The sequence below is a fragment of the Podarcis vaucheri genome, assembly GCF_965113315.1.
Source record: "Podarcis vaucheri genome assembly, chromosome: Z".
NCBI classification, from domain to species: Eukaryota; Metazoa; Chordata; class Lepidosauria; order Squamata; family Lacertidae; genus Podarcis; species Podarcis vaucheri.
In genome coordinates this window covers 18,368,635-18,395,738 of record NC_138758.1, presented here as the reverse complement: position 1 = coordinate 18,395,738, position 27,104 = coordinate 18,368,635, and the positions used below count along the sequence as shown (strand labels likewise).

Below are 27,104 nucleotides of genomic sequence, written 5' to 3'. Positions count from 1 at the left end.
TTAGCTTGACACCCCTCCAGGCTCGTGTATTCGGCAGCATGTCCTTTACACCACAACAGTGCATTTGTGGTGGATTCATTCTGCCTTATATTAGGCTCCATTCAGACGGCACTTTATTTGCCGCTACCTGGCTGTGTACACACTCCTGTTTGCTCTGCATCCAGTGTGCTCCCCTTGTTAGTTTGGGAAGCCAGTGTACACACAGTGTTCACAATCTGTATCTATATAAGGTATCTATCCTGTTTTTTTCTTATGCAATACTGTATTTTGGTGTGTTTTCTCCCATACCAGCTTTAATCTGAATTGAGGAAAAGAGCAGCTGAGCCGCGTTTTAAGCCAGTAATTTGTACATAGACCCTTCCAACTGGTTGTTTGCATATATTACGCATGAGCCAAAAGTGTCCGTCTGTTAACAGGGGAGGAACAGGCTGGAGGCTCAAGAGGGGGGGAAAGTCCTTGGCAGAGAGAGAGGCCCACAACAGGCACTACCAATTAATAACAGGCATACCAAAAGAAGTCAATCTTAAGGTGAAGAAGCTTCCCACTGCAGAAGGACAGAGAGATGTATTTGTGTAGCTTGCATTGCTTCTTCAGGCTCTGTATCATCATCTTATGAGATTCATTCAGTTTGCTTCCTCCTTCCTAATAAACAGCACTGGTGAGATTAAGTTACAGACAATGGGCACTTTCAGATGACCTGTACATTGACCAGTCATCCTGCTCTGTTTCCAGGGAGATTTGATGATATTGGTTATTTAATGAGCATTTGTCTCAATTTGTTTGCAGGGAGGTTAGATGGTGTTGCATCAAAGCAAGAGTTATTCCATACTTTCCCCATCACTTTCCTTACTGCAAAAAGTCCAATCTTTTGAGGAAGCAGGTTTGTCACACAAGACCTCACAATCTACTATTACAAGACCTGAATTTGCCGTTATGTGATTGAATTCCCCTGAAAATAGTGACAGGTCTGGAAGTGTCTTGTATCTCATAACAAAACAGATGCTAACCTTAAGGTTTACTATAGATTGGGATAAGTGACCTCCAGGTGCCAAGAGAATATAATTTGTACATCAGAGGGGTGTGTGTGTGTGGACTGCTGATAACAGTGGGGGACATGTAAACAAGGGACAGAGAAAGAAAGAACGAAAGAACGAAAGAACGAAAGAACGAAAGAACGAAAGAATGAAAGAAAGAAAGAAAGAAAGAAAGAAAGGGTGTGTGCGTGGTTGGCCGGGAAGCAGGAATTATTAGCAAATAAACATTGAGTAAGAAATGCCTTGACAAATACACAGAAGGAGGCTCACTGACGAATATCCTGATAAAATCAAAACAAATTCGAGAGTCCAGTGGGTAAAATAAAACTATCCAGTGAGTTCAGCTGGCACATCCTTCTTGATGCCTGTTTTGAATTAAAGGATAAAAAAACAATAAATTCATATTTACTACTAGTCTTGCAGAGGGCTGTTTTTTTTAAAAGGGCCATCCCTTCCCACAATATCACAGAGCACAGGGCAGCCTGTTGAGCTGGAGGTAACTTTTCTGTACTTGGCGCTCTGACTGTGGTCTCGCTTGGCACTCTGACTGTGGACAGACGGGTCTGGCATGATTGGGATAAGGAATTTGTGGCCCTCCAGATGATGGTAGGCTCTCAGTCCCATCAACTTCCAACACTTTGCTAAAACCACTATATGAAGTACCTCTCACCCCCAGTTAAACAGCTCCCCTGAAGCAGTCTGCTATTCCTCATGTTGCAGTTAGCAAGGCCACATGAACTTCAGATGTTATGATGTTTTACATATTTATGTATATAGGAACACATAAGCTAAGCAAGCCATCAAAGTTTGATGCTACCATTACAACTATGTGCTGGGCAAAAAAAGTACTTCCTTTTTCCTGACGTGAATTTCCTATCCCTCAGTTTCATTGGATGATATGGGATTCCAGTATTATGATAGAGGGTGTTTTTTTTCTCCTCCCTAGCCACTTGCTTGCTCTCCCATTTTAAAGCTAGGGAGTTGAGGCTGAGAGGTAGTAACTTGCCAGAGATTAATCCCATTAAAATGTAAGCTTTGAACTCAGCACTTTACCAGAAGGAGCAGCATGCTAAAAAGTTTTGCAGCATATATTCTTTCCCCCATTCTATCTCAAGGTGGTAGGACTATTCTACTATCCAATGCATTAAATAAAGAGGGAGGTCAACTTGTAGAAAGAGTTTAGCAGGGAATTTTGTGTCTTGTGTCTACCAAAATCCCGCCCCCTGCCTTCTACTAGAATGATGTACAGTGGACGGTCAGGTTGCGAACGTGATCCATGCGGGAAGCACGTTCACAACCTGCAGCATCTGCAACCCGCGGCACAGCATCTGCGCACATGCGGGTTGTGATTCGGCGCTTCTGCGCATGCACAAAGTGCGATTTAGCGTTTCTGCGCATGCGCAAGCACCGAAACCTGGAAGGAACCCGTTCCGGTACTTCTGGGTTCGGCACAGTACACAACCCGAAATCGCACAACCCGAAGCATCTGTAACCCAAGGTATGACTGTACTGAGCAAGAGACAGTGGTAGCCAACATGGTCTGTGGACTGCAATTCCCATCAGCCCAGTCAATCTGGCCATTGGTCAGGGATGATGGGAGTTGTACTCCCACAACACCTTGAGGACAGCATGTTGGCTACCCCTGCTATAAGACTGGCAGTTACACCTGTCTTCAACTCTGGCTGTTTCTTCAACTCTGTGTAGTTTTATCATCTTCTCCCCCTCACTCTTGCCTGATGGGATTACTGTGTCTTGATCATAGCAACTTCTACCAAACGGAAATGCAACATGTGCAGCTTTCCCTGCTGAGTTTCTGCCCGTCACATAGGTCTTAAAAGACACAGGACCTTGGCCAGGAGGGACAAGGGAAGATACAGTATCGAAAGGAAGACCCCAGGTTTTTGTCTTCGGGGTAGAAGTCCAGGGTGCCACTCAGAATAAACAAGAGGAACCCCCAAACACATCTGGGCTGGCTTGCTACATTTTGAAGTACAGTGGTACCTCTGGTTAAGTACTTAATTCGTTCTGGAGGTCCGTTCTTAACCTGAAACTGTTCTTAACCTGAAGCACCACTTTAGTTAATGGGACCTCCCGCTGCTGCTGCGCCGCCATTACACGATTTCTGTTCTCATCCTGAAGCAAAGTTCTTAACCCAAGGTACTATTTCTGGGTTAGTGGAGTCTGTAACCTGAAGCGTATGTAACCTGAAGCATATGTAACCCGAGGTACCACTGTAAGCATAAAGCCCTGATTTATGAGATCCCAATTAAGTAAGAGGAGATATCAGGGCTTGCACCTGACATCTTTATACAGGCAAAGCAATGCTTTAGAGATGATACCAATTTGATAATGTTAGAATACCAGTAAAAGTAGACAACTCTGGGATAAAAATATCTGGTTTCAGACAGAAATTGAAAATTTCATTTCCCCCCCCATCCAGAATGTATTTCCTGATATTTTTCGACTGTTCCTAGCATTTAAAAATAAAATAAAAGCCACTATGTGTTATTATTGTCATATGCTGGTGCTTACTGTTCTTTACTGTTGTCATATTACGTTTTAATCATAAGCTACTTTGGAAAGCTGGTCCGGGGGAAAACAGGGTACAAATTCTTAAATAAATTAAATACTGTAAATAGATGGGCCAATCATCTGATGCAACTTCTTAAAGCAGAAAGGCAACACTATATACTCAGCATCTCTCTCACACACCCCAATGACACACAACTCACCAGTTTCCATTTGTGCAAAACGGATGTAGATTTATAAATATTTATGCCACAGTCCTAGGTATGTCTACTCAGAAGCAAGTTCCAACTCCCCAGAAAAGTGTGTACGTATAGGATTGCAGCCTTAGGGTTGTAATCAACCAAGTTCAGTATATCCACTGAAATTAATGGGCTTATGTTAGTCCTGCTCATTAATTTCAAGGGGTCTACTCTGAGCATGGCTATTGTAGCATACAGCCCATATTCCCCCCCCCCCATTATGTAAGTCGCTTAGAGAATCTCAGCGCAAGAGCGGCTAATAAATTCATTGAATAAAGTAAAATAAATAAGCTGTTCATCTCCCTCGTATCTTTTCTGTCTGTTGCAAACAGAAAAGCAAAGGACTGACAGAAGTAGGCTCTTTCTTACCTGCCTTGCCCGTGAACTGGTGTGCAATTGTGCCTTCTGGTTCTCTGTCTCTCTCAGTCCATACAGGAGTCCTCTTCTTTAACTTTCTCAAAACAAGTGGCTTGTTCTTACCGGCTTCCAGACTCAGCTAACGCTGCCCAGATGTGGGGTAGCCTGCAGTTGCCAGATGTTTATTTAAAGCTGTACTCTCTCTAGAAAGAGAGAGAGAGTCAATGAGGAAAGGAAGAAGGGGTGTGTGTGTGAAGAGAGAGAGCCAGGCTGCTTAGAAAGAAATCTTACTCAATGACTCACTGAGTGCAGAACATGCAAACCGCCCCCCCCCCCAGCAGGGTTAAAGCAACATAAGCAGCCCCCTGTACGATACTTCAGATTTCATGAATCATAAATTCATGGTTTAAAAGGAAGGCAATCAGTAAACCAAGACACTAGCATGTTTTCTCTCCAGACATTTGTAGGGCAAGGACAATGTGCTAGGATTTTAGGATTTCGGTTCTTGTGTGGCTGTGCACACACCATGCATTTGAAGCACACTCCCCCCAAAGAGTTCTGGGAGTGATAGTTTGTGAAGAGTGCTGGGAGTTGTAGTTCTGTGAGGGGTGAACTACAGTTCCCAGGATTATTCAGCAATAAAGTGCTTTAAATACCAATGTGCCACTCTTAAAATAAACTGTTCCTATGGCTTTACCCACACCTACCTTTCCTCCAGTCTTTCCAGACACAGTCTGTACTTTAAAGCTCTGTGTCTGAACGTCTCCCCCCTCCCCTGGCCCCCGCAGGAGCTTTGTCTGAGAAAACCCGCTCTTTAGCACTCAATTGAGAATCAACCCGCAGAAAACCCGACCACATAATGGGAACAACTTTGGGGGGAAAGAGAGCTCTGCAATTATGAGGCAGTCATGCAAAAGCCAGTATGGTTAGTTACAGTGTTGGACAAATACTATACAGTGGTACCTCGAGTTAAGTACTTAATTTATTCCGGAGGTTTGTTCTTAACCTGAAACTGTTCTTAACCTGAAGCACTACTTTAGCTAATGGGGCCTCCCGCTACTGCTGTGCCGCCGCTGCACGATTTCTGTTCTCATCCTGAAGCAAAGTTCTTAACCTGAGGTAATATTTCTGGGTTAGCGGAGTCTGTAACCTGAAGCATATGTAACCTGAAGCATATGTAACCTGAAGCTTATGTAACCCGAGGTACCACTGTACAGTAAGACTGAGATGAGCCAGATTCATATCATGATTCAGTTGTGAAACCATTGTGTGGACTCCCTCACAGCCTAGTCTTCCACACAGGATAAAGGAAGTGGGATCTTGCAAGCCGCTTTGAGCTCTTTGGAGAAAGGGTAACATTATTATTATTATTATTTATTTATTTATTTATTTATTTATTTATTTATTTATATCCCGCCCTCCCCAGCCGAAGCCGGGCTCAGGGCGGCGAACAACAATAAAACAGTACAAAAGTACAGCATAAACAACACTCTAAAATCATTCATTATAAAATTAATTAATTCAAGCCACTGGCAACCATTGGGCCAGAGCTCCGCGAAGATTGCCGAGGGAGGGAGTCAGGCTGTGCCCTGGCCAAAGGCCTGGTGGAACAGCTCTGTCTTGCAGGCCCTGCGGAAAGATGTCAAGCACACACACACACACACACACACACACACACAGGAATTTGATTTTTTGGTTTGTAGAAGCAGGCAGGTCTGAGACAAAGCACGTTGCCACTTAAGACTGAACATCAAATGGTTTGAGTGCTGGGATAGAAGCTGTTTGAACTCTCCCCCTCCCCCCCCCCCGCCCTGCTCAGCCATGAAGCTCACTGGGGGACTTTGGGTCAGTCACCGTCTCTCATCCTGAAAGGGATGGTGGGATATCAATGTAAAAATTGAATTAAATATTTTTTAAAATTCAGTCGAGGGCTTAGTGCTCAGGGATGGCAAGCGCTTTTCCAAAGGCCAACCCTCCTACACTGTACTGACTCACACCAGTTGAAAAAGCTACGAATAGGATTCTTGCCTAACAGGCAGAAATTCAAGAGGTGAATTTGTGTTGTGTGAAAGTTGGCACTCTCCTTGATAAAGGATGGAAGAGGTCCGACCTAATGGCCTATAAACACAGATACAATTAAGGCATTGCCTCTTACTTCATGGCATCAAATCAAGGGTTGTTTTTTTATTTTTTTACATGTATAGTACTGAAATGTGTGGGTTTTTTTGTATGCTATTTTATTTCTGTTTTTCTATGTTGTAACAAAATTATTACCATGCTATTGTTTTTCTATGTTATTATGAGACTTTTATTTGAAATGCATCCCTGTTGTTGTTTTGTTATAAGTCGCTTGGAGCACCTTTTTGGTGGAAAAGAGGCATACAACCAAAATGAATGAATGAAGCCCCCCCCCCCCCATCACTGTCTCTGGCTGCGTACCCACTGTTCATGTAAAGCACCTCCATGAAACGAGGACTTCTGGAAGCTGTAGTTTACACCTCTCAGCTCTACAATTCCCAACACCCTTAAACTACAGTTCCCAGGATTCTTGCGGGGGAGTTTGGAATGTGCTTTAAATGCATGGTGTGTATGGAGCGCGGCATCGTGCGAGGTAGGGAGAAGCTGCACCTGTTTAATTCCTGCCTGACATTGCAGCTGCCACGCCGCGAAATACTGAAATCATTCGCTGCTAGCTAGCTAGCTGGCGCCACCTGCCGGCACGAATTAGGCACTCCCAGTCCTCCTCCGAAAAAGACTACAGCGAACGAAGCTTCTTCTCCCAGGTTTCGGCAATCTTCGGCTTTTCTCGGACATGCTTCGGAGAACTCAGGGAAAGAAGGCGGGGCTGAAGACTCTCGTGTTTTCTTAATAACCCCACCCACAATCCACGACGAGGATTCGGGAGCTTCCGGAAATGCTCGCCTATTTCCATCTGCGCAAGCGCCAGAGAGAGTCGGAGTCCAGCTGCTCCGCTGTGCGTGGCGGGTTTGAGCGAGCGAAGAAGCGGCGCCATCGCAGGTCTACGGGTCTATTTAGGTCGGTCATGGCGTCCCCGTCGCGGAGGCTGCAGACCAAGCCAGTCATCACCTGCCTCAAGAGCATCTTGCTCATCTACAGCTTCGTATTCTGGGTGAGCCCCTCTCGGGAGGAAAACCCCACCTGGAAGCCCACCCCGCTACTGGCCGCCCCACTGAACAATGGGTCCCTGCAGCTCACCCTTCTCTAACCCCATAGACAGCAATGGGACACGCTGCGCGTCCTGTCTTGGGGGGGGGGGCAGCACTGCATCTTACACGCCCCCCTTCCTATTCCCATAGGTAACAGGTCGGTAAATGCTCTCCCTTCTGAGACACCCCCACACTACAACCTCAAACTCACCCGCCCACCCCCTCGCTGCTGACCCCACAGATGTCGCGCTTGCTGTTCCTGTGTATAGCATGATGTATCGTCTCCTGCTGGCCCTACAGAGAACAATGACCCCCCCCCGGCACTCCAATCTCTCCCGTTCCATTCAATGTTATAGAACAGATGGCAGCCCCCCCCCCCGTCTCTCCCCCTTCTGGCAACCTTATAGACAACCACAGGGCAGGCTGGTTCCATATGCATTTGTGTAAGGGCGGAATAGGCCGGGGGGGGGCGGGGCGGCGGCGTAATTGCAAGTTTTGAAAACTTTATAACGTTGTGTTTATAATTGTTCTAACCTGCTCTGGGATCTTAGGGTGAAGGGAGGGCAATAAATTAAAAGAATAGCGATACTAATAAGGATGATGTAATCCTGTCCTATGCATTGAGCATAATGGGAGCATAGAGTTTTCTCTTCCCCTCTGCAAAGTCCATAGATAGCAGTCTATCCATACATAGCTGCCTCCAGCCACATTTTTCTCTTCCTAGAACACTGTAGGACAGAAAATGCTTGGCTTGCACCTCTTTATCCCAAAGAGGACAGAGCCCTTATAGACGTATAAAGCATTTTGCTATAATTCTTTTTTAATATATCACCTCACTCCCTCTTATACATCCCCCAGTTTCTCTTTGGAAATAACTACTGCTCTCTCCTCCTTCCCCTATGGTTCCCCTAACCTTATATGAGCAGCAACATACAACACTCCTTGATTTCTCCTAGAGCCCCCCAAATGAAGGGTGGCTCTCCAGATATTGCTGTTCTCCAACTTCCACCTTCTCTGACCATTGGCTTTGCTGGCTGGTGCTGATGGGATTTGGAGTCCAAGCATCACCTGGAGGACCACTGGTTAGTCACCTCTGTTGTAGAGAAGAATGGGGCACAGTTCCAGCCCTATAAAGGTTTTAAGGTATATTTGTCTAATTTTATCCTCCCCTCTGAACAATGACCTTCCCTATAGTTGATAACTGTACACCTGGCCCCTCCCTCTCCTTTACAGTGCCTCTGAACCTGTAGGAAGAGAAATGAGACACCCCCCCCCACTCTCCATCTCATAACTCCATAGAGAATAATGGGGCAGGGTCACTGTCCCCTATAGCTCCAATCTCAGCTCACCCCACAGACTCTTTTCACCTGTAGGAAGAGACATACTCTTTGCAGCCTTCACTCTTGTTTCTAGTGATCCAATAAAGAACAATACGGAAAACCCATCTTAGAAAGGTTTGTCGCCCCAGGAATGTTCTCTCCCTCCGGGCCCACCGAGAAGAACTATGCAGAAGTCAACTCTGCATGGACTTAGTTGGGGTGGGGGTGGGTGGGGGGGTGGGGAAAATGGCACCCCCCAGCTTCTTTCAGGAGTCTGACCATCACGTTGTGGGAAAGAGCCTCTATCTCTCATAATCCTTCAGTGATATAATAATAAATCCCAATTTTCCAGCTCTGCTCCTGGCGGCGGTGGCAGCTTAGCAGTGTGAGCATTGCCCCGTGTCTGTGGCACAGATGGCATAATGTGTGCTGGTGTGCTGATGTGCCTTTCTGTGCCAGAAAACCCTGTGGCAATTGGTTCTCTTTCCCTTTGCTCATTTTTTTTTAATTTGCCCTTTTTGCTTTGTTGGCCTTTTTTGGTTAGTAGCAAATAACATGTGGAATGCACTCTATAATCCTGTCCTTTCCTTTCATCACTGCTGCTTCAGGCTTCTGAATCAGGTGAGTGTGGTTTTCTCAAGGAGCAGAGCCACTTTTCTCCTTGAGGCATGCAGATTCTGTACCCTCTCTCTCTCCTCTCTCAAAAATAATTACAGGTTTTTATTTTTGTGCAAAGGAATAAAAAGACACTTTTAAGTAAATAATGCAGAAAAGATAAAACAAGACCAATTCTCTATGGTTCTGATACAATACTAGATAAGCTTCTGTTTTAACGAAAGTGACTTTTGCAAGCTCACATAGTCATAGAATTGTAGAGTTGGAAAGGGACCCCAAGGGTCATCTAGTCCAACCCCCTGCAATGCAGGAATTGCATGGAAGGGGGAAAAAACACCCACCCACTGTCTATAATGCAGTGGTCTGAGGACTCATAGCCCAGGCTATATTTGAACATCCTGCTTATAAAAGTCCATTTTGTGTATCTGGACATTTGGATATCTTACATCAATTTATATGCTTGAATTAAGATGTATTCTGAATGTGATCTGATGAGGGTTTTGGCTTTCCCCCTCTGTGTTTCTTTTTTTCCTTTGTAAAACTTCTTATAAAAATAAGTTTCTAATTTTAACAGTTTGGGCTGCAAAGTTAATTACTATTTTTCTTTTACTCCCGCACATCCTGTGGAGAAAACGATATAGAGGGCAGGGTTCATGTTGACGTAACAGGGATGGATCAAAATAAAAACCATGTTCAAACATCATTTCTGAGTGCAAATGAAATGGTCTTGCTGCGGTGCCCTGAGAAACAGTCCTCGGTTTGCCTCGCTGCTTCAAAAAACAGGCAATGGGAGAAAACCTTATGACAGGGAAAACAAATTCCCTCAGGTTACATACCTTTGGAATCCAGTCTGTGTTTATACATTGCTATGGGAGCTTGAAAGACTTGAGAGGAACCAGCTTACACAGGTGTTTCTAGACTTGTAGCTTTGTTTTCTTCTGAGACCACAGAGAGCTCAGTGGTAACTCACCATATCCTTTTCACACAGAAAGTCTCAGGTTCAGTTGCCACCATCTCCAGTTTATTCAAATTATGTTTAAAATGTTTATTAGCTGCTCTTTATCTAAAGATTCCAAGGCTGCGTACAAAGATGTGAATAAAACTATCTGTAACAGCATATAAATAATACTATATAAGAGCCAGCAAATAGACTTACAAAATAAAGAGAAGGCAAAATCCCAACTAAAACATCACCTCAAATAAAGCGACAACCAACAAGCTCTTAAAACTGGTGCTAGGACAAAGGATTTGGTTCCAGATGACTTGCAAGGAAAACCTATGCCAGTCATAGTATAGTTTTCCAAATAGGTGAAAAAACGCCGGCTCCCTTTGCCTGAAAGCGAGATGAGCGCTGCAACCCCATAGTCACCTTTGATGGGACTTAACCGTCCAGGGATCCTTTACACTTTTTTACCTAGTTTAGGGACGCAGGTGGTGCTGTGGTCTAAACCACTGAGCCTCTTGGGCTTGCCAATCAGAAGGTCGGCAGTTTGAATCCCTGCGATGGAGTGAGCTCCCGTTACTCTTTCCCAGCTTCTGCCAACCTAGCAGTTCGAAAGCACACAGGTGCAAGTAGATAAAAAGGTACTGCTGCAATGGGAAGGTAAATTGCGTTTCCGTGTGCTCTGGCACGTCATGGTGTTTCCATTGCGCCAGAAGCAGTTTAGTGCTGCTGGTCACATGACCCAGAAAGCTGTGTGTGGACAAACGCTGGCTCCCTTGGCCTGAAAGCGAGATGAGACCACATCCCATAGTTGCCTTTGACTGGACTTAACCGTTCAGGGGTCCTTTACCTTTTTTTTGACCTAGTTTTCCAGATAGTCTGGCTTGGTAAAAGGTAAGAATGAGAAACCTGTGACCCTTCAGATGGTGGACTCAGCCATCAGCCCAAGCCAGCATAACCAATGGTCAGGGGTTATGGGAGTTGTAGTCGAGAACATTCTGGACACATAAGGTTTTCTTTCTGGGTCTCTTCCTAGTTATATTGCTTATTGCATGCCATCATCATCAAGTGTGTGTGTCGCGGGGGGGGGACACACCTGCCAGTCTTGTTCTGTGGAAAATGGGATGGACGTGGACATGGACATTGACAAGGGCTGGGACTTGCCTAGTTAAGCTAATGTGAATTTAGATGCTCATTTTTATGCTTAGATCACAGGAAGGGGCTGAGGGTGGGGAAAAGGTAGATTTCTTCCTAGCTCTTCTGTGTCTGCTTATAGGGCAGAATGGGGGTTTATGGAGGCCCCACCTGCACTCTGCATTTAAAGCGGTTTCATACCGCCGTAAACAAGTCATGGCTTCCCCCAAAGAATTCTTGGAAGTGTCATTCATTAAGGATACAGAGAGAAGACCCTTATTCCCCTCAAAGAGCTACAGTTCCCAAAGTTTGCTGGGAACTGCTCAACCACTCTGGATATTGCAGTTCTTTGAGGGGAGATGCCCTAAATCTCAACACCCTTAACAAACAACAATTTGGGACGAAGCCATGCCGTTTAAAGTGGTACGGTACTGCTTTAAATGGATAGCGCAGATGGGATCTTAGCATGAATCCTGGTATCGCTGATCATTAGGATGAATTAGCACATTGCAAAGGTGTGGACCTTTGTTTCATGCAGTGCCAGTTCTTTGTTAACTGGCTGTTAAAAAGTAAAATGTTTCTACAGAAACTTTTTACAAGTGGCTCATTGTGGCTAATGGAGTCCTTCCCTCCACCCACCCTCTCCTCCTAGTTCTCTGGCATCGTCCTTCTGGCAGTCGGCATCTGGGGGAAGGTAGGCCTGGAGGTGTATTTCTCCCTGTTAAATGAGAAGGCTACGAACGTCCCCTATGTCCTCATTGGCACCGGCACAGTTGTCGTCCTCCTAGGCACTTTTGGTTGTTTCGCGACATGTCGGGGAAGCACATGGATGCTGAAATTGGTAAGTATTAGGGGGCACAAGGTTGCAGCTCCTGCCTTGAAACTCACAGGATTCCTCCAACTGTGGCATGTGGTGATAACTGCTATATCTCCCCATTCACCCATTTGAATTTTTTTAATGGCGTTTGCATTCTGTGGCTGTTTTCTGTTTCCACTATTGGACGCCCTATACCTCTGAATACCAGTTGCTGGTAGGAAAGAGTGCTGTTATGCTCAAGTCCCAGCAGATGTATCTGTTGACATTCTATGTATAGTAGTCAGCAGAATGAAGACAATCCTCTTATTTTATTTTGGTCACATATACAACCGTAGATTTCTCAGTCCTCCAGTGCGGATGCTATTTGAAAACTTAATATGCAATTACATTGCTTTCAGAAGGGCATGTGAAATCTTGGCTGGGAATGGTCCCTCTTATTGAGATGCTGTTGCTGTCAAGAACAGGTGTTCCAAAAGATTTCCATGTCTTACTGGGAATTTTTGTCCAAACGCCTTTCTGTATTCTACCCAAGTCACCATCTCTGGACCTGAATGGGCCTTTCCTAGTGGTAGTTCCCCATTTGTGAAATGCTCTCTTCAGGGAAGCATGCCTGGTATCATCACTGTCTGTTTTTAACATTCCTATTTACCAGGGCATATTTTTTAAACTGGGAAGGTAGTTATGGTAACAGCCTCATTGTGCTGATCCTTTAAGTGGGGTGGGTAGGACTTGTTATTTTAAAACATACTCTCTGATGAATGTTTTCATTGACTGCTGTTTTTAATCTGATTTTAATGTCTTTGCCATTTTATTTTTTATTGGGTAAGTCGCTCTGAGGCACTTGAGTGCAGAAATGCAATGAATAAATTAAATAAATCTCAATGGCAGTGCACATTTTGCAAACATCATCTAGTGTTGCTTTGCCCAGCCACTAGAGACTGGCTGTTCCAAATGGCCTTTCTTGGATTTATCAGTATTCCAGCAGCTTCAGCTACCATAACGTATACCACCTCATGCAATTTTTGTTTTTACTCAGGATAATCCAGCTGCTGTCTTTATCTAGATAACTAAACAGAGGAGAAGTTTAATACAAACTCTTGACTTCTGCTGCAGCCTTCCACCCAAATATGGAGTTACGGAACACTCCTCGCACAATTTTGCCACGTACCAGTGGTGCATTCTGTGTAGATCATATGGCAGTAGCAGGGTTGTAACTTTGCTGGTCTTGACCCTTCCTTTCTGTCCACAGTATGCCATGTTCTTAACTCTCATCTTCCTTGTTGTGCTTGTGGCTGCCATTGTGGGCTTCGTCTTCCGACATGAGGTGAGTTGGTGTTGCTTTGTTTTGGTTTTTTTTTCCCTTATCAGTGGGATTGGTCAATACAGAATTACTTTTCCCCGCTTCTTGCTTCATGCCGGTGACCATAACTTGCTTTAACTGAAAACAGGGGCTGTGCCATTGAGGTCAGTGTAACCCCCTAGACCAGCCTTCCTCAGCCTTGTGCCCTCTAGACAGTGGAGGCTGGTTCATTGGGTTAACCGGGGCACTGCCCTACTGATGCTCAGTCTGGCCTCAGCTTCCCCCACCTTCCTGCCTTCTTACTTACCGCCAGTCCAGGGGATGGGGGCTGACACAGCCTGGGGCAGCTTCCTTGTCTTTAGTCTTAGTGTGGCCTTGTAGAACTCGGGAGAGGAATGGGGTCAAGAATAGAATTGGTTGACTCTGCTGTCGTAGGCTCTGGCTCCATCTCCTGTTGGGCTTCCTGCCTTCTGCCCAAGAGAAGAAGGCTCAGGGCCTGGGAATGAGTGGTCAGAGGTGTGAAGAGGGCAGAGAAAATACAGGCAAGATGAAGGAGCCTCAGATTGCCTGGGAAGGAACATGGGGAAGAGGAGACTTAGGGAGCTGTGGGAAGGCAGGGACCTTCAGTCCTTTCAGCTGTGTCCTTGGGGCAAGATGTACTAGGAAGAGTTGCTGCACTCACTAGGCCTGGCCTCTTGAGGTGTTTTGTTTCTTTGAATAAAGATAGTTAACTTTCTGACACCGTGTGAGTTATTGCTGGCTTGCTCCTGCAAAATGCTTTTCATCCCTATCCACTGGCCATATTGGCTGGGGCCAGTGAGAACTGCCATCCAAAACACTTGGAGGACACTAGGTTGGGGAAAGATGCTCTGCGTACCTAAGGAATGATAGTTGTAGAAATGCTCCGAGTACGAACAACATTCAGCCATGGAGCAAGGAGTCTATTTTAACTGAATTACATAGCAGAAGGTGCTTCTTTTAAACAAAAAACAAAACCTGACTAACAAGGACCACTTTGGAGTTCCTTGAATGAGGCTTTTCATTTGGAAATGGATACGTAGGTGCTGTCCCCGAAATGTCAGAACACAGGTGAGCCTCTGGCCCTTCAGCAAGAGGTTGCTGAACCATTGGCCATGGCTGTTGGGGCTGAGGGGTGTTGTAGCTCAGCAACATCTGGAAGGTCAAAGATTTGCCACATCTGCCATAGTGCAAGCATTGGAGGAGTGCCATCTTGGAACAGGCACCTCTCTAGTGCAGTGTGGAATGGTGGGTAGAGTGTTGGACTGCAACCTGGGAGAGACCAGGGTTAAAACTGCCACTCAGCCAGGGTTGTCATGAGGGGAAAATGGGGAAAGGGTGAAACTATACGTGCCACCTTGAGCTCCTTGGAGGAAAAGTGGGATATAGATATATAAGTGTAAGAGGAACTGCCTCTTCTTCGGGGTCTCCAACCACTGCACATGAATGGATGTCTAAAGACAAGTGTGCTTTTTCACTTAAAACTTGATTGATTTATTCCTGTGCAAAATGAACACCAGATTGACTAATATTTCCTTAGTTAGGTAATGACCTCTCTCTCTGCAAGCAATGATCAATTATCATTTTCTCCTCAGATTAAAGACAGCTTTAAGAATAACTTTGAAGCTGCCATGAAGTCCTACGATGGGACCAAAGATGAACGCAGCAAGGCGGTTGATACCATTCAGAGCACAGTGAGCATTCACCTGACTTTTTTCAGCTGGCCTAAATCTGGCATATTCGGTATACTGGCCTAATCTTGGTATATTACGCGTGCTCTTCTCTTTGTGGAGGTGCCAGCAGTTAAAAAGGTGCAGAGGGAGAAAGGGAACAAAAATGCCTGTCGCGGAGACCCCCTGGGGTATCTTCCTTTGCCTGACGTCCCCCCTCATGCTTGCAAGAGGTATCCCATGTCCTAAACATAGCTGGAGGTGGAGCTGTTGCTGTTTCTGCCTCAGCAGGTGTTCTGCACCAAAGGCAAATCTTCAGCTTACAAAACCCAAACCCTCTGTGGCCAAAGCACTGGGGCAGCAGTAGTGACATCATGGCTCGGGTAGAGTCTGCCACCACCTCCCCAACTTGGCCAACGAGGGTTTGGTTCTCCTCTTTGCGGCTCTGCTTGAAGAAGTCATCCCTACTCTATGCCAGGGCTGAGGAACCTTTTTTTTTTTTTTTTTTACATTGAGGACCACACTCCCTAGGACAAAGAATGGGAACTTGCATCCCTCCAGATGTTGTAGGGCTCTTGATTCCCATCAACCCCAGGGCTAGCAGCATGGCTAGGGGTCAGGGATGATGGGAGCTGGAGTCCAGCAACATCTGGAAGGGTCACAGTTTCTGCTTCCCTGCCCTGGCAGGTGCAATTTCTTGAGGGATGGAGTCAGAAGTGAACGGGACCAGAGCCAAAGAGAACGGAGCTACATTTTCTTTCTTTCTTGGCTTCCACGCTGCATAGGAAGGAAAATATATCTCCCTCCCTTTCGTGCACAGGATTACAGTAGGCTGCGGGTTTGGAGCTGCACAGTGGGATCAGGACCAAAGACAGATAGTTTATCCATTTGTACCAGGGATGGAGACCTCCAGATATTGCTTGTTTCCGGCTCTCATCATCCCTGATGGTTGATTGTGGTGGCAGGGGCTGATGGGAGATGGAGTCCACAACATCTGGAGAGTTACAGGTCCCTCTGTCCTGAAGCTATACATTTTATTTCTTCCTGCAAAGAAATTCATGTCGGCATGGGGTGTAAGTGAAAGACAGCAGAGCAGAAAAGCTTTAGACTGCTGAAAGACGCAGAATTCCAACCAGACTGGATTTTTGTAAAAAAATGGTTATTATTTTATTTGTAGAAGTTCAATACAGTTTAGCATAATGCAAATCTAAGCCATTTATGCTAAAATAAAAATGCAACTATATTCAATAACCTTTTCTAAAAACAAGGTTTAAAAAAAGCCCACAAGTGTAAGACTGTATAAAAATGAATAAACTGAAGAGTCCAAAAGGGCTCAAGGACAAAACAAATTTTTAAGAGGCGTTAAAGGATTTTACTGTCTCTACTTCATGACTTATTTGAGGGAATGCGTTCCAGAGTGGAACAACCAGCAGGGAGGGTCTCCTGGGAAGATTTTAAAGATCAGCTTGGCCTGTCTAGGGGAGGTGGTCTGCTAAAGTTGCCCCCTGGCAAATCATTTGTTTAGTGGGTGAACATGTGGAGATAATCAGAAGCAGTCGTGTGTGTGTGTGTGTGTGTGGCTGTGCAGATTGGGGTGAAAGGGTATTTTGGTTTTATTTCAGAGGAATGCGGGACTGGAGTATGCTAGCCAAATGGTGTCATTCATTATATGTGGCCTCCTCCTGTGAGTGGGATGTCTTGGACATGCCTTTTTTAAAAATAATAAATATGGGTGTTTTTTAGCTTTTAAATTTATGTTGGCTTTAATGTATGTTTGTAATAGGCTTTGAGTTACTTTTTGTTATAACCCCCCCCCCATAAATAATCATAATAATCTGCCATCTCTCTTGTCCTATACAGTTGCACTGCTGCGGTGTCTCGGACTACACTGACTGGAATCGAACTGCCTATTATAAACAGAAAGGGATTCCTATGAGCTGCTGCAAGTCTCTGGGGAATTGCACGATAGACGATTTGAAGAACCCAGCAATAGCAAAGGGGAAGGTGTATGAGCACGTAAGCCAACACAAAGCTGTCCCCTTCCGTGTGGCTTGGATGGAGGGGCTTACATGGAGGCGCAGGTTACGACAACAGCCAAGGCAACATTTTTCCACCTTTGCAGTTGGTCCCTTACCTTTCCCGTCCCGACCTGGCCACAGTGATCCATGCGATGGTCACCTCCAGGCTTGACTACTGTAATTCGCTCTACGCGGGGCTGCCCTTGAAGCTGTCCCAGAAACTCCAGCAGGTGTAGAATGCTGCAGCGAGGCTCCTAACAGGGTCTCTGGCATGGGAGCATATTCACACAGTGCTTTTCCAGCTGCACTGGCTCCCGGTTGAGTACAGGGTCAGATTTAAGGTGCTGGTTTTTACCTTTAAAGCCCTTCACGGCCTAGGACCCTTGTACCTACGGGACCGCCTCTCCCTGTATGCCCCACGGAGGACCTTAAGGTCCATAAATAGCAACACCCTAGAGGTCCCGGGCCCTAAGGAAGTTAGATTAGCCTCAGCCAGAGCCAGGGCCTTCTCAACACTGGCTCCGGCCTGGTGGAACGCTCTGTCTCATGAGACCAGGGCCCTGCGGGATCTGATTTCTTTCTGCAGGGCCTGTAAAACAGTTGTTCCATCTGGCCTTTGGCTTAGAATCAGTTTGATTCCCTCTCCCTCTTTCTTTTTCCTTTCTCCACCTGTGAAGAGGCAGCATCCGAATGTTTTAATGTTGTATTTTAATTTTTTTTAAATTGTATTTTAATCAACTTGTTTTTATTATTGCTTGTTAGCCGCCCTGAGCCCGGTCTTGGCTGGGGAGGGAGGGGTATAAATAAATTATTGTTATTATTATTATTGTTATTATTATTAACAGGCCAGGAGGAGCTGCTGTAATTACGAAGCTTTAGCCTCTGGCAAGAAAGAAGAACCCAGACTTCTCTAGAGATAGTGTAGGACTGCAGACAAGAAATAGGGAATTAATTGCCTGCGGACACGCATTTCTCTTTGCGGGGAAGAAATGAAACACACATGCTAATTATTGTGTTTAATTCCACATCCCTTAAGTAGAAACTGCGGACTTAACGTCTGTGACCTATGGGATGTGACAGTGAGAAGCAGGCCAGTGTGGTGCAGCAGCTGAGGTTATTTCAAGGCCTTCAGAGCTGTTCTGAATCCCTTCCCCCACGATGTTCCACTGTTTGGTATGGCTGATAAGGGGATATAGTATTCCTGCCGTGAACAGGGAGCAATAGTTTGCTTTAAATTACACCGCAATAAAGGACCTGTATTGAGGTCAAAAACATTAATATTGACACAGCCTCTGTCAGATCAGTGGACATCCTGCTGTGAAGTCCTTTGCTAACTTAAGATGCTTGGGTCCTTTGAGGGCTGTAAGTGCTTCCTGTTTTTCATGAGTAGGAGTTGCCTGGTAGCTTGAATAACCATGTTACCCCCCCTCCTCTCCCCCTTCCCATTTGTAGGGTTGTTTCAGGCTGGTGATACAGACAATGGACTCCAAAATGGGCATTGTAGCAGGGATCTCCTTTGGCGTTGCTTGCTTCCAGGTAAAGTTTTTGAAAGTGGTTCAGCTGACCCTCTTCTGCCCGAATAGACTTGTATTCGTTCTCTCCCCACCCTGCTGGGTCTTTTGATCCTTCTTATCATTATATAAAGCATACATACAGCACCCTTCAGAAGTGTGGAGTCAGATGGCAAATCTGGAGGCAGCCAGCTGATAATACCTTCCATTCTACACCCCCCCCCCTTTCACATAACTCAGACTGTTCGCTCCATGCCAGGAAACATACTGCGTTTGGCCAGGTTGCCACTCACAGCATGGACATCTTGGTGGCATGCCCCAGCCTGATCTATGCAGCATGCTGGCAACATGGAAATAGCAGTGTTAAGTGGTGCTGTTTGCTGCCAAATCCTGCTGGGAGCCTGGATACTTAGGACTCAAAAACACCTGTCTAGAGCAGCTATAAGCAAGAGTTTAAGCAACCCAGGCATAGCATAGTCCAGCTTAAAACACTTCGCATGGCAGGAAATGAGCCACAGCTCTTCACTTATGTGAAGCAGTGGATCACAGAGATAAAATGCCTCTGGGAATTGTAGCCCAGTGAGGGGAATGGGCGTCTCCTAACAACTCTCAGCACCCTTAACAAACTACAGTCCCCAATAAGCCTCTGAGCAGCTGATGTCAAACTCTGAGTGGTCTGCCATTTGTGTAGTGATGTGGTCCAGCCCTGCTTAGCATCAGTGGTGCTGGATACTCTTACCATCTTCCTTTGCTAGGTACTAAGCTGGCACATCAGCAAAGAGTATTAGAAGATAAGAGCCCATGAAAAACTATGGGCACCATCTCTTACTGTGCTATCATTGCAGCTGTGTGACTCATTGCAACGTTTGCTCTCTCTGCTTTAGATGGGCTGAAAGTAATTTATGGGGAGCTTTTGCTCTTTGGGTGCAAAATGGCTGCAAAATTTTATCTGCAGGGCTGCCAGTCATGCCTACCCAGATGTCCACATGTTTTTAGTGGATTTGGGTTTTGCCCATCAGGTTTCTTCTGCTGAAAGATTAAACTTTGGCAAACCTTGAGTTGATGCATCACTTCTGCATAGCCAGAATGGCTCTGTTCCACTTCCCCTGTCAGAGGCATTATGTCCTTTAATATCAGTTGCTTGGAATCTCAGGTGGGCAGAGTGTTGTCCCCAGGTCCTGGTTGCAGGCTATCCGCAGGCATCTGGTCAGCCTTTGTGAGAACAGGAAGCTGGACTAGATGATGCAGCAGGTCCTTTGTGCCTACATTCTTCTCTATCAGTGGTCCCATGTTGGCTATAACATTGTTAGCACCCACTTATCTGTGTTTGCTCTTAGTCAGTGGTGTCCAAACTTTTTTCGAGGGCCAGATTTGATGAAGTGAAGGGCCATGAGGGCCAACCAAAAATGTTAACCTTTTTTAGGATTGAATTTGTCGAGGGTTTTTTTTTTGTTCAGGTTCTGTTAATTGATTCTCATGGGAACTTACAGATTCTGGCTTCACACAATTAACTCAAGGCAGTGTCAATTTACTCTTGGCAGAAAGCCAAGGTCTGCTTGACCTAGAAACTACTTACTCTGATTGGTTAACGACCAGCACTCAACTCTGTTATCTAGAAATGCTAGCACAGTTTGGTGTTAGGTGTGTTAGGGTTAGGAGTAGAAGTGCTGTGTATGGTTATGAGAGACAGAGAGAAAGAAAGGATTTATTTTGCTTTGTTTTGTATGCCGAAACTCTGCTGGTTTTATTTTTTCCTTTTAATAAATCCTGTAAATAGTTATTCTGAGTCTAGCTGACTAGTCATTTCCACCTCGACTAGCTTCTTCGCTGTGCAGGAAAACTCTGCTACGTTTGGGCTAAAGCCATTAGAGCTATGCCTGACACTTCAAAGTTCCATGATTTTTTAGGATTTTACCCCAGGAAATAAACTGCCACAGGGGCCAGATTAAACCGACCAACAGGCCGGATTAGGCCCCTGAAACGGACTTTGGACATGCCTGCTCTTAGTGTTCAGATACTATAGTTTTTCCAAGGATCTTTCTCAATCCAAGACTCAATTGGACACTTCCTGTTTTCCTGTTCCTTTTCCATTGCCTTTGGCAACATTGCTAACAAGCCACAATACCATAAATGTCTGGCCTTTCCCCCTCTATAATGTTTCAGAAAAGGTTCTGCCTCAGGCACAGATATAGAAAATACAGTGCCTGTCTCTTCTGGTCTGACCGCTTTTGCACTGTCAGGAAATGAAGAGGCCACCTTGTCAGAAAGCTTCTCGGGTGCTCTGTTTCCATGCAAGTGGGTATACTTGGATCATCAGAGAAAGACAGTTTTAAGTTGTTGTTTTTTTAATATTTGAGGAACTCTCCAGTGAAATTAGCTCTTGTGCATCCTGCAGTGTTAAGGGTATTTCCATTCAGATTGCAGCAGGCAGAGCTATTCCGTATGAGGCGGTATAATTTTCTGCTTCATCTGGGATGCTGTTTTTCAAAACGCTCCCCTAAGGTGTCTTTTTAAAAGTCTTTGTCCCCAATGTGACAGAGTACAACCTTCATCAGAGACACTTCTCCATGTGCCTCACCCAAGGGGGAGATGGAGGAGGCCTGTGTGAGAAGTGTCCCCACCCCCCCAGTGGTAGCTCCTGTCTGTTGAATGCTGCCCCAGGAAAACATGCCTGGCACCATCATCATCAGTTTTTACCTGCTAGGCTAAGACATCTTTATTTATCTAGCGTTTTGGTGCTTGTTTAGCCTCAAGTGCCTTTAATAGTTTGGGTGAAGTGGGGGTAGGACTTGCTTTTCTTAGTGCATTATTGGACAAGCATTTTAGGCATTTTGTATTGTTCATTTTTAATTTATTTTATCTGCCTGTACTTTCTGTTGTTGTTAAGCCACTTCAGGCTGGAGTCATCTAAATAGTTGCACTAGTGGGAGCCAGCACAGGTCCTGCTAGCATGCTGGGGCTTTCCCCCTTCTCCTCTCCCTTCAACCTCCCAAAACCAGCTCTGGGAGGTCGGGAGAACCCCAGAACATATGCGGGGTGGGGGCGGAGAGGGGAGACCATTCCACCAAGCAAGCAGACAGGCTTGTCCTGATGGAGCAATCTCCTTAGCTTTGAATCCAACCTTTGGTATAAAGCAACTAACAGATGCAATAAATCATAGCAGTAATAACAATGGTGTGCTGGCTTTTTAGAGCTAGGCAATATTTTTTTACACGGGAGAGTTTTCAAGAACATGACATGCCCCCTCTCAATCTTTTTTATGTGCTACTGTCATCAACTTCCAGGGGACTGGCCGATAGATGGAAATGGCATTTTTATCATTGGTAAACATCGCCTGTTCCCTCTTGTTTCATTTAATACCTTGTACTGTATCGCTATGCTGTACACTAGTAGTTTTAAACTGCTTAAGGTTAGCAGTGTTGGCTGAAAAGCTGGATGTGAATCGGGGTGCAGGAAACTGCAGCCATCTAGGTGTTGCAGGACTTCAGCTTTCATCGTCCCTGACATGCTATCTGGTGCTGATAAGAGATGCAATCCAATGAAATATACAGACCGCAGGTTCCCCACCTCCTATAAAGGAATAAATACCAGGATTTTGCCCCCTTACCATGGCGCCAGGTGCAGAAGGGCTCTTAGCGTCTGGCTTCCACGCTCCTTGCAGCCATGAAAGTTCAATTACATAAACAGGCAAAGATAACCATATAATCTCCATGAAATGCATGAAATGGTAGATTATGCATGGTGTGTAGGCTGACAAGTGAGGACACCAAGAATTCCTATTCATATTAAGATATTTTCCCTTGTCTACACCAAAGGTTGAACGAAATAGGTTGTTGGGGACTTCTTTCATTTTTGAAACCTCACCCCACTTTTAGCTTATATAAGCAGCTGCTGGTTCCATTCGATTTGGTCTTTCGCCACAGCAGCTGGCAGAGGGCTGGAGCTCTCGGCTGTGGAATGTCAAGCATTTAACTTGTCACTGTCCGGCTAACTCTGTCTCTTCCTTCTCTTTTCAGCTGGGGGGGATTGTCCTTGCCTGTTGCCTGTCCCGGTCCATCACAAATAATCAGTACGAGATGGTTTAACCAGCAGGCCTGCAGGCTTGCAACTCACTACAAGGTATGAGCCTCTTTGCTGGGATGCCGTCCTCGCTGCGTCTTGCCTTATTTGCTGCCCGGCACTTTACTTGCATTGCTGTGTGCATCTTGCGAGTTCATGCAGCTGTAGATTTTGACACAGTATTGCGTGCTCCCAAAAACCTTAGCTTCCATTTAAATTTTTTTAAGCAAGTTTCTAGTCCTTATGGGGGTGAAGCTAGGCTAGAAACTGCTTTTGTGATGCTTGGTGAAAACTAGGACCGAGAGCTGGGAAGGTTTCAAAAGGTTTAAGGGCTCCAGGTTTCATAGGGTCTTTAGTGCTCTCCTAAATCAGCAGAAGAGAATATGTAGGTTAAGCAGTTCAGTAGCTGAAGTTCCCATTGGACAGCCTAGGTAGTCCTTCTGCATATGAGCAGCCTTATACAAAGTGAAACTACCGGTCCTGTGATCCCGGTGCAATGGGCTTCCTGTGCCACAAATGGCCTTCTTTAGTGAAACACATTTTTCAGACTCAGTACTGCACAGCTTCACTTCGCAACATAAATGCATCTTGCACTTGTGATTTCTGCATTTGCCAAAGCCCCACAAATGCAATGCCCCTGTGTAAACCTGTGGTGCAGCATCTCAAAAAGCATATTGTAGAGCTGGCAGAAGTGTTAAAAAAAGAGCAACCAAAATAATCAGGGGCTGGAGCAACATTCCTATGAGGAAAGGTTACAAATTTTGGAACTTTTTAAACTTCAGAAAAAAGGGAGATGATACAGGTGCATAGAATTATGCATTGTGTATAGAGAAATTGTGGGACGCGGGTAGCGCTGTGGGTTAAACCACAGAGCCTAGGACTTGCCGATCAGAAGGTCGGCGGTTCGAATCCCCGTGACGGGGTGAGCTCCCGTTGCTCAGTCTCTGCTCCTGCCAGCCTAGCAGTTTGAAAGCACGTCAAGTGCAAGTAGATAAATAGGTACTGCTCCGGTGGGAAGGTAAATGGCGTTTCTGTGCACTGCTCTGGTTCACCAGAAGTGGCTTAGTCATGCTGGCCACTTGACCCGGAAGCTGTACACCGGCTCCCTCGGCCAATAAAGCGAGATGAGCGCCGCAACCCCAGAGTCATCTGCGACTGGACCTAATGGTCAGGGGTCCCTTTACCTTTACTTTATAGAGAAAGTGGCTAGAGGATCTTTTCTCTCTCGCTCTCTTACAATACTAGAACTTGGAGGGTATCCATTGATATCCACTGAATGATTCAGTGGAAGTGCTTATTTACATATTGCATGGTTAAAACTATGGGATTCACCCCCATGAGAAGTGGTGCATTTTCAGGCAAATGCATGGAAGATAGGTCAGCTACTAGCCGCAGCAAGTCCCTGCGTGCCAGCCATTAGGGAACAACATCCAGAGAGGATCATTACTTCCCTGCCCTGGTCCTGTAACTCTTGGAAAGCATCTGGCTGACTCCTGTGGGAAACTGGAAGGTCTAAACAAACCTCTGGCCTGATGGGCTCTTCCATATGCTCATGACTATGATGGATGCAGCTTAGAAACATAGGGTTGTATCCAATGTTGTACTCAGAGTAGACCCATTAAGATGCATGAACATGGCACATTTAGGTCCATTAATTTCAGTTGGCTCTACTCTGAGTAGAACGTAGCTGGATGCAACCCATGACAATATAGGAAGGTGCCTTATCACACAGTTGGCCTATCTAGCTCAGTAGTCTGCACTGGTTGGCAGCTACTCTTCAGGATTTAGGACAGGAGTCTTTCCCAGCCCTACCTAGAGATGTTGGGGATTTGAACCTGAGACCTTCTGCATGAAGATACTCTACTAATGAGCTATGACCCACCCCCAGGTTGAACAAGACTGTACCATGTTGTTGTTGTTTTACTGCAAAAGACTAACTCTGGAATCTCAACCCTGCAAGTTCTAATCTCCCCCCCCCTTTTTCCATTCTTTGCTTTCAGAATTTTGGGACACTTTATAGTAAGTTATACATAGTTTTGGGAACCCACTCCTTGGCAGGCTCAAGCTATTGAAATCCTGTTTGATCAGACTGCTCTCGACCTGTTCACTGGAGAGGACCGGATGTCACAAGAGGTGTTACTCTGCTTTATGATGATGTTGTTTGTGCTATTCTGAAGGAGTGCTGAAAGGGACAATTTGTGTAGGGTAGATGGTTAACACAGCTCCTCTAGGCAGGGGTGCTGGCTGGCTGGCAGGCTGACTGCATGGCCCCAGCTGGGCTGTGCATTGTGGAATTTGTCTTCCTCTGTAGCTTGCAAATTCTTGAGCACACTAGCTTTAAGAAAGGGTGGGTTAGGGGAGAGGGTTTCTGGTAGAGCTGTCCATGGAGTTAAGAAAGCTTAGTTGCCTAGTCATCCACATTTAAAATTCTGTTCCTTCAAATATGCATTATTTTAAAACTCCTAGTGATGTAAGCGCGATAACTTAGAATTTCAGAAAGAAGCCCTTTCCTTCAGCTTGTTTCATTTCCCTACGGCAGAAACAACCAGAACCAAAGTAGCCTGAGAAAAAACAACACTAACTTCCATTACTTCACAGCCCCTCCAGTTATGTCTTCCTAAATTTAAGGCTGGACTGCTGTCATGTGTTTAGGTAGGCTGCTCTTGCTGACAACTTAGAGGCTTCAGCCAGTGCAAAATGCTGAGACCCTGCTTTCTGAAGGACGTTGTTCACGCGGAGCACATGATAACCAGTGCTTCAGTGCCTTTGCCAGCTCCTTGTTGGCTTCTGAGACCAGTAGAAGATGCTGGTTAAGAACACTAATTCCCTAGTAGCCTGAGCCCCGCTTACATCAGAGACTACCTCCTCTCTTTAAGACCACCCCCACCTTACCTTTTAAGATCAACCAGCAATGTTCTCTTAAGTACACTGCACACTGTATCATGTTGGCCGTGCCGGGCACAGAGTTGCTCTTAGTGTTTGAATTCTATTCCTTTGATATTTGCCAAAGCCCCAGTCTGTGTGTCTTCTGGAAAGGCTGTGAAACGGTTGGTTGACCCTAATAAATATTTTATTGGAAGCGGTCTGAGTGCCCTCTCCAAGATCCTAGCTTTTGATGGTCAAGATAGGGTATAAGGAGTGCATGGTTAGATACTCTTAAGATGGAAATAGGATGGGCTAGAAGTCCACTGGGTGCTTTGCCTCGCAGTCAGCCCATGGCTCTGCCATTTGGTTTTGGATGTCGTAGTGAAGCAAAGCAGCTGATGTAACACTAAGACCACATTTGCACAGCTCAGATGAATTGACTCTTAAGGCTGCACTCCTAAACTCCTTTACCATGGAGCAATTACCAGCGGGGCTAAACCTCTGAGGAGCCATAGCATAGGATTGCAGTGTAAAGATGCTTGAAGTCCTGCATTTTTCCTGGGAATCAAAAGTGAGGAGGGAGCCGAAGCATCTGTTGGAAAAAGGAGCACCTGGTCTTTCTTGGTTGCCAGGGAAGGAGCTACTCTTCCCCTCTTCCAAGACTGCTTCTTGCCAACCATTCCTCCCCGAATATCTCCAAATGGTGTACCTCGTTTGCTCATGTGAACACAGCCAAAATAACTTAGTCTGCTGAGTGCTAGTTCTCGGTAGGGTTTTTCCACAACTGCTTTCTTTCTTTGGAAAGCAATCTCCTAGCTTTATAGGCACATAAAATGCCTTGGCGAAGGTAGCACCCTTGCTCATTCACTTCACCTTCTTCTCTGCCTCACTCTCCCTTTCCCTGAAATTGGAGCCAGGAGCAGCAAAAAAGGGAATTGCATGTGGGTGTGTGCCTGTTGAAATAAGCACAAGCCTTTTCAGCCTACCTCCTCATCCTACCCTGAATTATTCTTTCCCTGACTTGAGATTTTGATACAGCATTTTTTTTGTTAATGTATTTTGTTAAAGCTTTGTAAAATTGGGCTAGAGTGATCTTTTTTTTGGTGTGTTTGTGCATGGGTGGACTGCGAGGCTCTGCAGGAGGATATCTTTAGCCTTCGCAGTCCCTGCCCTGCTGCGTTCGGTATGATTTCCATCATCAGTATTACACGACACTTTGGACACATGTTGTTGTTTTTGTATTAAATGGGAAATCCTTCTTGTCTTGAAAGCAGAATAAACAATTGCATACTTCCGTTTGGTCTGGTGATTCTTGAGAAACAGTTTCCGCTTGGTAAATGCTTTGCTTCTCTTGTACTTATAAGCTGTGTGTGTGTGTTGGCTGGGAAGTGGCATTTCTGAGCAGCTGGTTGTGTGTGGTGGGAGTGGGTTGATCAGAACCGAATTAGGTGGCTTCTAAACCCCAACAATTGGGCTCGCTTTACAGTCATTTCATCAAAGGACATTGCT

At 45.5% G+C, this 27,104-nt stretch overlaps 2 protein-coding genes across 3 annotated transcripts in view; one reads left to right on the top strand and one right to left on the bottom strand.

Moving 5' to 3' along the window:
* Positions 1–6,939, bottom strand: part of SRPX2 (sushi repeat containing protein X-linked 2) — a 30,575-nt gene extending 23,636 nt beyond the window's left edge. The window contains exons 1-2 of one of the 2 annotated variants that reach the window (XM_082208611.1): positions 6,788–6,939; positions 4,172–4,362 (exon numbers count right to left, since the gene is read on the bottom strand). The gene's annotated coding sequence lies outside the window, so the exon portion shown is untranslated. The remainder of the gene's footprint in view (positions 1–4,171; positions 4,363–6,787) is intronic. The other variant, XM_082208612.1, reaches the window with a different exon arrangement.
* Positions 6,940–7,156: 217 nt separating this feature from the next.
* TSPAN6 (tetraspanin 6) lies at positions 7,157–26,890 on the top strand. Its single transcript, XM_082208619.1, has 8 exons — positions 7,157–7,289; positions 11,990–12,178; positions 13,404–13,478; positions 15,068–15,166; positions 17,003–17,158; positions 18,613–18,696; positions 22,688–22,790; positions 24,731–26,890. The coding sequence occupies exons 1-7, from the start codon at positions 7,203–7,205 to the stop codon at positions 22,754–22,756; spliced, it is 759 nt and encodes a 252-aa protein (XP_082064745.1). The 5' UTR covers positions 7,157–7,202; the 3' UTR covers positions 22,757–22,790; positions 24,731–26,890.
* Positions 26,891–27,104: the final 214 nt, after the last annotated feature.

Excerpts from the sequence above, each read along its gene's own strand:
- TSPAN6 (XM_082208619.1), top strand. The coding sequence starts at position 7,203 with ATGGCGTCCCCGTCGCGGAGGCTGCAGACCAAGCCAGTCATCACCTGC. Across the intron at positions 7,290-11,989 it reads TCTACAGCTTCGTATTCTGG|TTCTCTGGCATCGTCCTTCT; the intron begins GTGAGCCCCTCT and ends CTCTCCTCCTAG. Across the intron at positions 13,479-15,067 it reads GCTTCGTCTTCCGACATGAG|ATTAAAGACAGCTTTAAGAA; the intron begins GTGAGTTGGTGT and ends TTTTCTCCTCAG.